This window comes from Glycine max, chromosome 1 (assembly GCF_000004515.6).
Source record: "Glycine max cultivar Williams 82 chromosome 1, Glycine_max_v4.0, whole genome shotgun sequence".
NCBI classification, from domain to species: Eukaryota; Viridiplantae; Streptophyta; class Magnoliopsida; order Fabales; family Fabaceae; genus Glycine; species Glycine max.
The window spans coordinates 44,217,085-44,231,905 of NC_016088.4; the positions used below are offsets into that span (position 1 = coordinate 44,217,085).

The 14,821-nt window shown below is 37.5% G+C and overlaps 1 protein-coding gene across 1 annotated transcript; it reads right to left on the bottom strand.

Moving 5' to 3' along the window:
• Nucleotides 1-268: 268 nt before the first annotated feature.
• On the bottom strand, nt 269-844 carry LOC113002395 (uncharacterized). Its single transcript, XM_026129678.1, has one exon. It carries the CDS (start codon nt 842-844, stop codon nt 269-271), a length of 576 nt encoding a protein of 191 aa, XP_025985463.1.
• Nucleotides 845-14,821: the final 13,977 nt, after the last annotated feature.

Consider the following 14,821-nt stretch of genomic DNA (forward strand, 5'->3'; position numbering starts at 1 on the left):
TACTTCAATAAAAATCTGTTAGGGGTGACTTGGGCTGGTTTCGAGGACCAGTTCCTCCAGAGAAAAGAGAAGGAGAGAATTTCAAAAAGCTAAGTATTTCATTCATGATCTGCTTATTACAATGAATCCATATTTATAATAGAATTCCTAACAGAATTGTGATTCTGTGCTAGGTGCAAAGATTACAAAATATGGAATTTGTTATGGCTGCCTCCTGATTCTCGACAACAAATCCTTGCAGATCCTTCTAGCGCCAGCTCATCCATCATCACACGAAGTCCTTCAGGTATGAAGGTTTAGTGATCACCCTTTTTGCTCTGCCTTCTGTTTGCACCTTTTTGTTGATGTTTGCACCCTGTTCTTGAATTGCTTGTTGCACCTTTGTTACTTGCTGCACCCCTGTTTGTCTATCATCCCACGGGCCTTGGAAATTCACCTTGCCCTCAAGGTGATATTCTCGACTCAGCTGTGACCAGGATTCCCAGGACGTCTCATCAGGAGCCAGGCCCGACCACTGCACTAGTACCTCCCACGGGGATCCTAGAATGTCAGAGTTATAACGGTAGTCCAAAATGGCTAATGGAGAAACAATGGGCTGATCGTGAGCAAATTGGTCAGGAAGGGAAACAGAATCTGCTGGTGTCGGCGTCCCTTTGAATGGTTTTAAGATTGAACAATGAAACACAGGGTGAATACGGGCACCCTCAGGGAGCTTCAGGCGATAGGCCACAGGACCAATCCGTTCAGTGATCGTGAATGGTCCGTAAAAACGTTTCGAAAGTTTCCCGGAGCTGGAGGATTGAGGCTTGGCCGAGGTTTGACGATGGGGCCTGAGTTTGACCATAACCCAATCACCAACCTGATACTCCACATCTCTTCGTTTAGCATCCATCCGCATACTTCTTCATCAATTCTTGAGCTTTGAGGAGCTTTTTACGGATCAGGCGAAAAGTGTCTTCTCGGTTTGTGAGCATATCATCAACAACTTCAAGCTTAGAATCCTCGGCAAGGTATTCAGGGTAATTAAAGGGCTTTCTACCAAATGTGATTCTGTACGGAGTGGAGCCAGTAGCAACATTCCAAGAAGTATTGTGGGACCATTCCACCCACATCAATAGCTTTCCCCATGAACTTGGTCGCCGGTGAACAAAAGCCCTGAGGTACTGTTCAATGGCACGGTTCAGAGCTTCTGTCTGACCATCGCTTTGAGGATGGTATGAAGAACTCATCCGTAAGTGGGTGCCACTGAGACGAAATAAGTCTTGCCAAAACCGGCTGAGGAACAGGGGATCACGATCAGAAATCATGCTACGAGGGAGACCATGAATTTTACCGACAATGTTCATGAATAAAGCTGCAACTGTGTAAGCCGTGTGTGAAGTGGGAAGCATTCCCAAATGAATGCCTTTAGAGAACCTATCAACGACCACAAGGATGGTGGTGTTCCCCTGAAAGGCAGGCAAACCGGTGATGAAGTCTAAGGAGAGGTCCTCCCATGGACGGTGGGGAACCGGCAGAGGGCACAGGAGACCGGCGACGCATTTTGTTTCATATTTAGAATGCTGACAGTCCAAGCAATTAGAGACAAACCTTGCTACATCGTCTCGCAACCCATCCCAATAAAATTTGTCCATTAATTGAGCTATGGTCTTAGCTATGCCAAGGTGTCCTCCGGTAGGGGTGGCATGGTACTTAGTGAGAAGGGTGGTAAGCAGAGGTAGGTGAGGAGGAAGCCATATGCGACCTTTGCGTAGAATGAGATTGTTTGAAATGCTGAAGTCAGGATATTTGGCAGGAGTGGCTTGAATGTCCTGAAGCTGTGACTAATAGGTCTCATTTTGAGCTAACTGCTTCCTCAACTCCTCCATAAATGTCAAACAGGGTACAGACAAAATGAGGGAGAAGGAGGACTCTTCCTTGGAAAGTCGTGATAACGCATCCGCTGCCTGATTAGTGGCGCCGAAACGGAACTGAATTTGGAAGTCATACCCCATCAGACGAGCCAGGTATGTGTGTTGCTCAGGGGTCTGCACCACTTGTGTGAGTAACTCCTTCAAGCTACGGTGGTCCGTGATGATCGTGAATCGGTGGCCAAGAAGATACTGGCACCACTTCTTAACCGCCGTCGTCACCGCAAATAGCTCACGGACATATGCGGAAGAATGGCGGAGCTTTGGAGGAAAAGGTTTACTGAAATAGGCTATGGGGTGACCCCTTTGGGAGAGAACTGCACCCATCCCAATGCCGGATGCATCAGTCTCGACCGTAAATGGCAGCTGAAAGTCTGGGAAAGTAAGCACAGGGGCTTCTGTCAGAGCTTATTTCAATTGTTCAAAGGCCAATTGAGCTGGGTTAGTCCACTAAAAGGGATCCGTAATGGTGGCCGCAACTAAAGGGGCCGCATTGGTGGCGTACCCTTTAATAAATCTTCTGTAAAATCCAGCGAGACCCAAAAAGCTACAGAGGGCTTTGGCGGAATGGGGTGTGGGCCATTGACGGACCGCATCCACCTTGGAAGAGACTGGTTCTACACCTCGCTGCAATACCACATGGCCGAGGTACTCCACTTGCGGTTGAGCAAAAGTGCATTTGGACAACTTGAGGACGAATTGATTGTCCAACAGAACCTGAAAAGCTTGTTGTAAATGAAGAACATGATCATTAAAAGTGATGCTATAAATTAAAATGTCATCAAAGAAGACAATGAGAAACCAGTGGAGGAATGGTCGGAAAAGCATGTTCATCGTCGCCTGAAAAGTGGAGGGAGTATTGCATAGCTCGAAGGGCATAACTTTAAATTCATAGTGTCCGTGATGCGTGCAGAAGGCCGTTTTCGCAATGTCTGAGGAATGCATGCGGATTTGGTGATACCCCTAGAGCAGATCAAGTTTCGAAAACCAACAGGCTTGGCCCAATTCATCCAACAATTCATCAATTGTTGGAATGGGGAACCTATCGCGGATGGTAATGGCGTTGAGGGCTCGGTAGTCCACGCAGAACCTCCATGATTCATCATGCTTGCGGACAAGGAGCACCGGAGAAAAGAAGGGACTAGTGCTAGGTCGAATCAGGCCCTTCTGCAGCATTGATTCCACTTGAAGTTCAATCTCCTGTTTCTGGTAATGGGGGTACCTGTAGGCCTTACATTAACAGGGGTAGCCTGGGGAAGTAAATGGATGTGGTGGTCGGTAATTCGCGCCGGCGAAAGGGACGTAGGTGGCTGAAATAAGGTCCCAAAGTGATCAATTAATGTCTTAATGTGAGGGTCCAAGGGGGGTGGGGTCTCGTCTGGAGATGCCTCCGTGAGGACCGCAATGTGGAAGCATGATGCATGTTCATTGTGTTTCAAGAATCTGCGAAGTTGAGGTGGTGTGAGCATGTTAATGGTGAGATCAGTGTCGTTGCGAAGCTCAATTAAGCGTTGGTCATAGAAAAACTTCATAGTCATGAGGGAATAATCAGTGAGCACGGGCACCAAAGTTTTTAACCATTGTACGCACAAAACAATGTTAGCACCTACAGTTGGTAATACATAAAGGTCCACGTCACAGGTGAAGTCCTGAATGGTAAGGTTGACACGCGGACACCACCGAGAGCAAGCCAAGTGCTGTCCATTACCAACTAAGACCCGTAAAGGAGTAGTGTCCTGTGTGGGAAGGCCAATTCTTTGCACCAAATCTTCCTGAATGAAGTTATGAGTGTTGCCCCCATCGACGAGGACGACGACGTGGTGGCCGGAGGCCAGGCCCAATAGTTGGAGAGTTTCGGGTGCCAAGTTACCCGCCAGTGAATTAAAACTGATTTGGGCCGTAGTCGGGTTCGGGCTGTTGGGTGGGTCGGGTCCCAGGTCCAAGTCCTCTATATAGGGTCAGGGTTGTCGTCCTCAGCAGCTACCAGGAGGAAAACCCTAGAGTCACATCTGTGACCTCTATGGTACTTCTCCTCGTAGGTAAAACACAACCCGCGTTCACAGCAAGAAGCTATCTTAGCCGGCGACAGACGCTTCACCAATGGAGGAGGCTGTGATGACGGTGCAGGAGAAGAAGGAGCTTGGAGAAGACCAGGCATTGAAATCGGCCGAGGTTGAGGAACGGAAAGGACCGGCGGAGTGTGATTGCGGAAGGTGGAATGCGTGTCGAGGAGCTTCTCCTCCTGGAGACGCGCAAGACCCGCGGCCTGCACCAAAGTCAGGGGCTGCAAAGATTGCACCTCGCGACGAATTTTGGGAGTAAGGCCTGAAATGAAGCAACTGAGGAGAAATTGGGGAGGAAGGCCAACAATACGGTTAGCCAATTCCTTAAATTCTGACAAATACTGAGTCACCGAACCACGCTGGGTGAGCTTGAAGAGGTTACCGGTGGGGTCATCATAGTGGGAAGGGGCGAAACGCGTCTGAAAGGCTTAAATGAAGGTAGGCCAGGAGGTGAGTTGGCCATTAGTGGCCATCCACTGAAACCAAGCAAGAGCTCGGCCGTCCATGTAGAAGGACACAATGGTAAGCCGGTCATGTTCGGGGGTCGCATGGTATTGGAAATATTGGTTAATTTTGAATACCCACCCGAAGGGGTCAGTACCATTGAAGCGTGGAATGTCTAATTTCATGCGGTGTTGATGTGAAGGTACAGGGGAGATGGAAGGAATAGGTTGTGATGATGGAGAAGGGGATGTGGAGGGTAGCCGTAGCAAGAGCTCATCGAATTTCTGGGCCATGGATTGAACAGTTTCACCGAGGGAGACCTGTAAGGTAGTAAGCTTGAGGATAGCGGTTTCGATCGGGGAGGATGAGGTGCCGTGTGGTTGGTCGGCCATGGTGACGAGAGCACCAAATGTTAGGGGTGACTTGGGCTGGTTTCGAGGACCAGTTCCTCTAGAGAAAAGAGAAGGATAGAATTTCAAAAAGTTAAGTATTTCATTCATGATCTGTTTATTACAATGAATCCATATTTATAATAGAATTCCTAACAAAATTGTGATTCTGTGCTAGGTGCAAAGATTACAAAACATGGAATTTGTTATGGCTGCCTCCTGATTCTCGACAACAAATCCTTGTAGATCCTTCTAGCGCCAGCTCATCCATCATCGCACGAAGTCCTTCAGGTATGAAGGTTTGGTGATCACCCTTTTTGCTCTGCCTTCTGTTTGCACCTCTTTGTTGATGTTTGCACCCTGTTCTTGAATTGCTTGTTGCACCTCTGCTACTTGCTACACCCCTGTTTGTCTATCAAAATCAATGCCATCTAATACATTCACACTTACCACCTTCGTATTATTTACATCCACACTCTTTCTTTCTGTTTCTTTTTCATTCTTTCATGACTAGCTGTCCTCTCTTTTTGTTTCTTTCTTTCTTTTTAATCCCATTCCCAGGGAAAAACATTAATAGTATTAATATTTAATTACACCTATAACTAAAAATGGCCAATATATAGGTGTTAGTGGTCCAATTTAGATCCATCAAAAGTGAAACTTGGGAATTCCTGCTGCTGCGTGCGGAGTGCCAATTTGGTGAAAGCAAGCTTTGAAGGAAGACTTTTCCACAATGTGTTTGGATGGAGCAATTTAATGGGAGAATTTAAAATGATTCGTGATAAAAATAACTTGTTTGGATAGAGTATTTGAGATAAAATTTAATTTTTAGTATTTTTATGAATCATTTTGATTGACTAAAACAGTGGGATTTCAAATTCTCTCAAAAAATATAGAATTTTAATTTTTTTTTTCGGAGATGCTCACTTTAACTCACATTCTTGCTCGCGATTCTTTCTCGCTCAACACTCACAACTACGGGTGACCAAAGTTTTTACGGCCGATATCGACATAAGTTATTTTTCACTGACGTTGGTCGAGGTTTTTTTGGTTAGAATTTTTTTGTATGATATCAACCAAAGCTATTTTTTGCCGATATTGGCTAAGATTGTTTTTAGATGATATTGGTTAGGGTTATTTTCTCACTGACGTCAGTCATGGGAAATTTTTGCTAATGTCGGTCAAGGACTTTTTTCAGTTGATGTTGACCAACGATTTTTTTGGCCAACGTTGACTAGATTTTTTCTATTGACATCGGTCATGACTAACTTTTGAGTAAACACCTGTTAGGATTTTGCAACCGACGTCAGCTAGGTTTTTTCAGCCAACATCGACCAAAACTAATTTTTAGTCAATATTTGCTAAGGTTATTTTTTAGCCGATGTTAGCTAAGGTGTTTTGACTGATGTCAACTAGATTTTCTTAGTCGACGCTGATTAGGATTTTTTTGCTGACATCGACTAGGATTTTCTGGCTGACATTAGCCAGAGTTATTTCTTAATCACATTAGCTAGGTTTTTTGGTTGATGTTGTCTAGGGTTTTTTCTAGTAACACCAGCTAGGTATTTTTGATCGACATCGAGCATGATTATTTTTAGTCGACATCGACTAGGTTCTTACAATCGAAATCCACTAAAGTTTTTTCCGTTGACATCGGTCAGAGCTATTTTTTAGCCAATATCAGCCAAGACTATTTTATAGCCGATGTTGGGTAGGGTTTTTTGTCCGACATTGGTCAGGACTATTTTTTTAGTCAACTTCGACTAGGGATTTTTCGGCCAACGTTGATCAATGATATTTTTCGGTCGACATCGGATAGGTTCTATTGGTCGGCATCAAACAAGCTATTTTTTAGTTGATATTGGGTAGATTTTTTGTCAACGCCTGCTAGGATTTTTTAGGCCAACGTTGGTTAAAAATTGTCTTGGTCAATGTCGTTTGAAAAGACCTTAGCTGGTGTCAACCAAACAAACCCTAGCCGACGTTGATAAAAAAAATCTAGTCAACATCGGCTGAAAAATAGACTTAACCAACGTTAGTCAAAAAATAGTCTCGGTTGACGTCAGCTAACAAATATTCTCAGCATACTTTGACAAAAAAAGTCCTATTTGATGTCGACCGAAAAATAGCCTTGGTTGATGTCGGTTTAAAAACATCATTGGTTGTGGTCAGACAAAACAACCCTGATTAAAATTATCAATATTTTATATTTATAAAAAATTGAAAATATTTTTTAATTAATATTTTAAAATTAGATTGTGTTTATTTTCTATAAAGTTTAATATTAAAATTTCATCTATTTAAAATATAAAATTGAAATTTTGCATATAGAGGAAATTGAATTGCCCTATCCAAACAAAAAATTTAAAATGGAAGAAATTTGAATTGATTTATCCAAACAAAACATTTGAAAAATGAAGGAAATTAAAATCAAAGCAATTCAAATTCTAGGCATTTCAAATTCCTTGAAATTTTAAAATTCTTGATCTAAACACAAGATAAAAGTTGTGAGTTTCATTTGAACTAGGTACGTACCATTTTTATTTCAGTTTTTGAACAGATTAATTAAACTTGTAACTGCTGTTGTCACACATAGAAATATCTACGATGAAAATTCAGGTTGTTTCAACTCTTGTGGTGATGCCATTGTATTGGTTGTGCCTTTGTAACCACTTCCTTGTGGTGGGCAATGTCTTGATGATCAGAAGTCTTTGCTGCTCCAATTTAAGAACAACCTCACATTCATTGGAAGTTACAGCAGCCTGCAGTCGTGGAATGCAAGTGATGATTGTTGCAATTGGTTGGGAGTAACCTCGAGGATTCAAGTACTCTTTTCAGTCTTCAACATCTCCAGACCTTAAAGTTTATAGACGCACACTTTGCTGGAGCATTTCCACGCTCTCTTAACACTTATCTGAGTTGCATCTCTCTGATTGTGGATTTAACGGAACATTTCCAATTCACTGTCAAACCTAACAAAACTCAGTTACCTGGATTTGTCACATAACAAGTTCACCGGTCCAATAACATCATTTGGCATGCCCAAAAACCTTATTGATTTAGACCTTTCCGGTAATCATTTAAATGGTATAATTCCATCGTCTCATTTTGAAGGGCTGCACAATCTTGTCTACATTGACTTGAGTTATAATTTTTTCACTTGGAGCATTCCTTCATCCATTTTTACACTCCCATCCATGCAATGGATTTTGCTTGACCACAATCAGTTCAGTCAACTTGATAAATTCATAAATGTGACCTTTTCTATATTGGACACCCTCGATTTAAGTAGCAATAATCTATCCGGACCTTTTCGAACATCTGTTTTGAAGCTCAGTACACTCTCTACCCTCCGACTTTCTTCGAACAAGTTCAATGGGTCAGTGCAGCTGAATAAGGTTTTGATGAGCTTAAAAATTTAACTACACTAGACCTTTCAAACAACAACTTATCAGTTGATCTGAATGTTACTAATGTTGACCCATTTTCCTTTCCCAGCATTAGCTATCTATACTTGGCATCCTGCAACTTGAAAACATTCCCTAGTTTCTTGAGAAACCTGTCTGGATTAGTCGAACTAGATCTTTCAGATAACCAAATTCGAGGAATAGTGCCCAACTGATATGGAAAACATAATTATCTTAATATTTCTAACAACTTGTTGACCAAGTTGGAGGAACCTTTGCAAAATCTAACTTTCAAATTGACTATCCTTGACTATCCAGAGGATTTAATGGATGTCAAAACACTCCATGTCCTCAACTTGTCAAACCATGCTGTGTCTGGTGAAATTCCATATCGATAGGTAACCTGAAACAATTGGAGTCCTTGGACCTGTCACAAAACTCTCTGAGTGGAGAAATTCCTATCCAACTTGCAAGTTTGTCATTTATATCATATTTAAATCTCTCCTTCAATCATTTGGTGGGAAAGATCCCAACAAGTACCCAAATTCAATCATTTCCAGCTTCTTCATTTGAAGGCAATGGCAAGCTATATGGTCCTCCATTGACTGGAAAAATTGATGGGAAAGAGTCAAAGGTACTGTCACATCAAGAATGAGAAAGGTTAGCTTGTACAGTTGATTGGAATTTTATTAGTGTCAAATTGGGATTGTTTTTGGTCATGGAATTGTTTTTTATGCACTCTTGATTTGGAAGCAATGGAAAGTATGGTATTGACAACTTATTCACAAAATTCTATGCTGGATCTTCCCTTGTATGTATATTGAATATATAACTCAAAGACGACAAACGCACGCAACTTAGGTGGTCGCATTAGTGATTATCAACGAGTGTGCAAGTGAAGTCATGATGCAATCATCTTTCTTCATGTACCCTTTCTAAATTCAATAGTTGTTTTGATTTTAATAAAACCAAAAAATATTTAAAGACATAGGAATTAGAACTTTAAAAATATGTTCTATAATATTTTATTAAGTACTATTTGATAAAATATTTTTGTTTATTCATAAATGACATCTATTAAAATGATGTTATTTTTTATAGGCATAGAAAATTTATTGAATATATATTATTAAATAAGTAGTTTTGAATGTACTTGTTAAATGATCTGGAAAAATAAATATTTGTCTATTGATTTGTTTATAATATATAAAAGAGTTGAGGCAAAAAATTATAGTGTTAATATTTCACTTGCGTAATTAACATAGATCTTGCCACATCAACATTTTATCATGTGTCACACACACACAGAGTCAGTCTCTTTGTGATCTGGTTACACACACACGCACACGCACAGAGAGAGAGAGTCCGTCTCTTTGTGATCTGGTTACTAAAATGGGAAAGATGTTATCCACTTATCATACCAACTAAGTCATTTACATATTTGCTCTTTATACCAATTCTAACTAAAATTTGTGAGTTCAAGATGTCCTCAACAGACTTAGTCAATGTTTATTTCGGAACAGTTACTTTTAAGTCAATGATGTCTCATAGAAGAATCATTGACTTTATAAACATTTAAGTAAAATTAATATTTACCTGAATTGTTGCTCCCAGGTCAATATTGTCTCATAAAGGCAATGTAAGCCTTACAAGTATAAAATTAATATTTATTATAAAATAATTGTTCCAAATTGATGTTGTCTCATAGAGGCAACATTGATTTATCAAGTAAAATTAATTTACCTGAAATAAAATTATTATTTGAATAAAATATATAATTAATATGTGGGAAAAATTAAAAAGATAGTTTCTTTACTCATTGAGTAGCAATTCTGATCTTATTATTTTTGTTGGTCTCTCATGGTAGGTAAATCTTCTTGACGTCCAAGTACATAAAGTGTATATCAATAATGTTTGAAATAAAAGATGAGATATATAACAATTATTTGAGTTTTTATGTTAAAATGATATTTTTTTATTATAGTTTTGTGTAAGCCTATTTTTATCCTTACTAAGATAGCACCTATTTTTATCCTTACTAAGATAGCATCAACTCTTTGCGATAGAGTTTCGAGAGAATCAAACTCAAAGTATAGTGCTATTCTTCTTCTTCTTCTTCTTCTTCTTCTTCTTCTTCTTCTTCTTCTTCTTCTTCTTCTTCTTCTTCTTCTTCTTCGTTCTTGAGGAAATTTTTATTTCATTTTAATTTTGTTGGAGAGAAGTTGATATTCAACGTGTCTTCCAAATTTAGCTACATTTTAAAAGTATAAATTTAAAATTTATTTCAAATTTAAAAATTATTTGTATTAGAATTGCATTTTTATTAAATATTTTAATATTTTAAGAGAATAATAATGAAACTAAAGCTTTTATTAAATATTTTAATATCATAAAATAGTGTTATAATAAAATGTAATATTTCTATTAGAATTGCATTTTTTTTCTTACAACCCTATTAGAATTGTATTCAGTAACGTGATAATTTGAAGTTTTAATTAAATGTGATAATAATGCTGTAATAATCTGTAATCAGTGCTTAATAATTATATATTATATTTAATTTTGTATCAAATATTTTAATATCATAAAATCATCCAAACAATTGCGTTATAATAAAATGTAATATTTGTATTAGAAGTGCATTTTTTTCAACCTATAAGAATTGTATTCAATAACTGATAATTTGAAGTTTTAATTAAATGTGATAATAATGCTTCAATAATTTGTAATCAGTACTTAATAATTATATATTATATTTCATTCGTGGTTATGTATTGTAATAAAGATACTAAATTTGATTTAAATGTAAGTTTTTTTTTTAAAATTGATTTAAATGTAAGTTATTGGAATAATAAATAGTATGTGAATATTAGTAAATATAAATATCATAAAAGAATATTTTTGTATGAAAAAGGAGGGGGTAGAGTACAATTTGCACTTGAATAACACCTTATTTCTATATTTTTAAGACAATACTTTTATATAGTAATGTAAAAAGATATAGATAAGATCTTAAATTAAATCTCATAACACTGTTAAATTAAAAGCAGGTTATTTTAATGTTTTTAACTATCAAGATGTAATTTATTAAAATTATATATGATTGAGGAGTTATTTAAAATTAAAGTATATTTTAATTGTAACAAAAAAAAATTATATTTTGAATTTAGGTATTTTAAAAAATATCATTAAAATTTATTTTAAATTTAAACATATGTGTTTGGTATCATAGAATGACAACAAAATACTCATAAAAAACTGTATGACAATGAAATTAAAGTTTTTATCAAATATTTTAATAAAAATAAATTCAGAAAATTTTATCATAATGAAATGTAATAATAATTGTATTAGAATTAGTATTGAGTTTTGATAATTCAAAATTTTAATAAAATGTAATAAGTTGTTTGAATTTGTAATGAATGCCATATAGTTATAAATTAATTTAATTAGCAGTTACATATTATAATTAAGAGACATTATTTAATTAAAATTTTAGTCATTGGAAGAATAATATAGTATGAAAGTATTATTAAATATAAATATAAAAAATGAATAATGTTGCAGTAAAAATTAAAAATGGGCTTGTGATGGTTAGTGAAAGGGATGTGAGTTTAGCAGATACTTAGGTGTTAGAAGGAAAAACCTTTTCAGCCTTATATCTCCATAAAACCCTCATTTTGTGTTGAAACTCTCTTTCTCTCTCAACACACTTCTCCTCACAATTATTTATTCTCCAAGAACCACCATTAGAGTACCTAGAACCTTGGTGTTTTGCAAAAAGAGAACTCTTTTCTCCTCCTTATAGTGGTTGTTAACTGACCCTAGGTGAGATAATCTCACATTCTTCCTCTCTTTGAGTTCATTTTTGTTTTCCCTAGAGCAACCATGAACTTTCATGGAAAAACTTGGTTTTAAGGGTTTTGATTCTGTTTTTGGTTTGCTTTGGGGTTGAGTTGATGCTGGTAGAGTGTGGTTGTTGTGGGATTGAAAGAAAGTTCCTCACTTGGACCCAAAGCTCACTCCTTTTTCCCTTTCTTCTTTAAAGAGTCATCATCCCTTTTTGCTTAGGTTGTTGTGAATTGGTTTCAAGGTTGTTGCAAAATGAATCATGTTGTTAAAAATGGAAGTTTGAGCATTTGAGGTTGAGTTTTAAAATTTGGGTTGTTGTTTATTGGATGAATATTGATTAAAAGTTCCTATTTGTGAAGTGTTTTGATGTTGTTGTTTATGTATTTGGAATTGATGGGAAAGTGTTTGAGTTTGTTTTGGGATGATTTGGAAGCCATCAGAGGTCAACTCTACAGAAATTTTGAAATTCTACATAATTTGCATCTAGTGTGTGTCCAACATCCAATGACCATTTTCGCGTTCAGTGTCCAATGTCACGTCCAGTGATCCTTTTTGCGTCTAGCATCCCGTGTCGCATCCAGGGATCATTTCCATGTCCAGCATCTGGTGTCACATCCAGTGACCATTTTACGTCTAATGACCATTTTGAGTCCAATGATCGATTTTGAGTTTAGTGACCATTTTGAGTCCAGTGACCATCTTGAATCTGATGATCAATTTTGAGTCTAGTGACCATTTTGAGTCTAATGATTAGTTTTGAGTCCAGCGGCCATTTTGAATCTAGTGATTAGTTTTGAGTTCAGTGATCATTTTTTAGTCCAATGATCATTATGAGTCCAATGAGTTATTTTTAGTTCAATTGTCAGTTTTGAGTCTAGTGGTAAGTTGAGTCCAATGACCAATTTTGATGTGGATGTGTTTAATGATTGTTTTCCTTGCATAAATTAACTATATTTAGATCTTAATGAATTTATGATGATATGAGATCTGGTTAAGATGATGTTATTTTATTATTAGAGTTGATTTTATGTTGAGATCATGAGATTCATATTCATGAGCTTTGGTGTGTTGTTTGCAAGAATTCAAGGTGTTGGAATGTCTTGTTATGCTTATTGAACTATAGGCGGGTTCACGAGTATAATGAACATATGAATGATGAATCTATGATGTTACAACCTCTTATGATGTTGGTATTGGTGAATGAATTTGGGATGACACATGATATTAATTTGAATGATCATAACATATATGCATTGATGAATGACATCGAATATGAGTAGGCACGTAAGTTAAGGGTGCTAACAAGGCCTTCAACCTAGTGTTGGAGGTTTTCATGATGGCTAACACCGAATAGGTCTATAGAATGGATGGGTGGGCGAATCCCTAGATAGGTTAAGGTCTTTGCAAGTCTTACTGAGGTAAGTCACTACCCACGCTCACCCATTTTTGATAAAACCACACTTCTTCCACAAGGTTCATGCAAGTCTCCACAAATGGTCATATCATAGAGTGCAACTATGTTAAGGGATGTACTTGGCTTAATCGCTCAAAATGTGAATCTTTTGAGGGTAAAGAGCCAACATAACATAACATCATAGTTAGACATCTGCATTGATATTTGTGACTTAAGAATGATGTGTTACTTGAGCAGTTGTATTAGTACATGACTATTAAAACAATAGAGGATTTCTATATCTTTTTTTAACATCTTGATCTCATAGTTCTTTTATGTGTTGTTTTCTTTTAAAATGAGCTTACCCTTGCATTTTATATTGAATTGTGAAGATCGTGTCATTTGATACATGAGCAGATTATGATGTAGCCTTTAAGGAGCATGTCACTTGTGGTTGATGTAGACTTGGTGGTGGACTTAGGGGCGACATCCGACCTTTTGTCATTTATTTATATTTTGTCTTGGTGGGGATCAGTTTATGATTTATACATCTTCATGGATCTATGTTGTATTTATTCCCTTGATGGGATCCTTGAGTTTTGTTTGGAGATTTGTTCATGATGTTTTGATGATGAAGTATCTTGGAGCATACACAACTATATGTTTTACAACTTGAGGACCTTTCTCATGGGTGATGTTTATATGATGCACTTATATGCATGAAAAAATAAAAGTACACGTATTTTCATGGATTAGACTGATTCAAGAGTTTTAAAGGGACTAAAAATGAATCTTTCTATGTTAAAGCCTTAGTATTTCATGTAATGGCATTTGGGGTCGTTACATCAGAACCCATTTCCAAGTAAAGTAAATGGGCATAGGTTTGGGTCCAAGGTGTACTCGAAAGAAATAACCCTTGAAATTTTTGTACAAGGTAGTATAGGGTCCTATGACTGCCTTATCGGAAATGCTGGTAAAGGATAATCAACCACCACTTTTATTTTCCTTCACAGTATAATGATGAAGGAATTTGGGGGTAGTTAGGATGATAAAAAACAAGTCGCATAACACCTTGAAGGCACACATGGCCACCTAGGCATTCGGATGCAACTAGGTAGGAGCAACATTTAACTCCCTCAACACATCAACCTCAAACTTGTCAAAGGCGACAGTAAGGTGAAGTGTGGAGGGAAAAGATGAATACATGTATGTAAAATGAGTCTCACACAAAAAATCACGCATGAAAACATATTCATTTTCCCAGCAAGACTCAACATACATAACATTCGAGAGATCAACGTGAAATAACTCAACCAACTCAAGGAACTCGAAATCAAACAAGTAAGTTAGGAAACTACTTGGG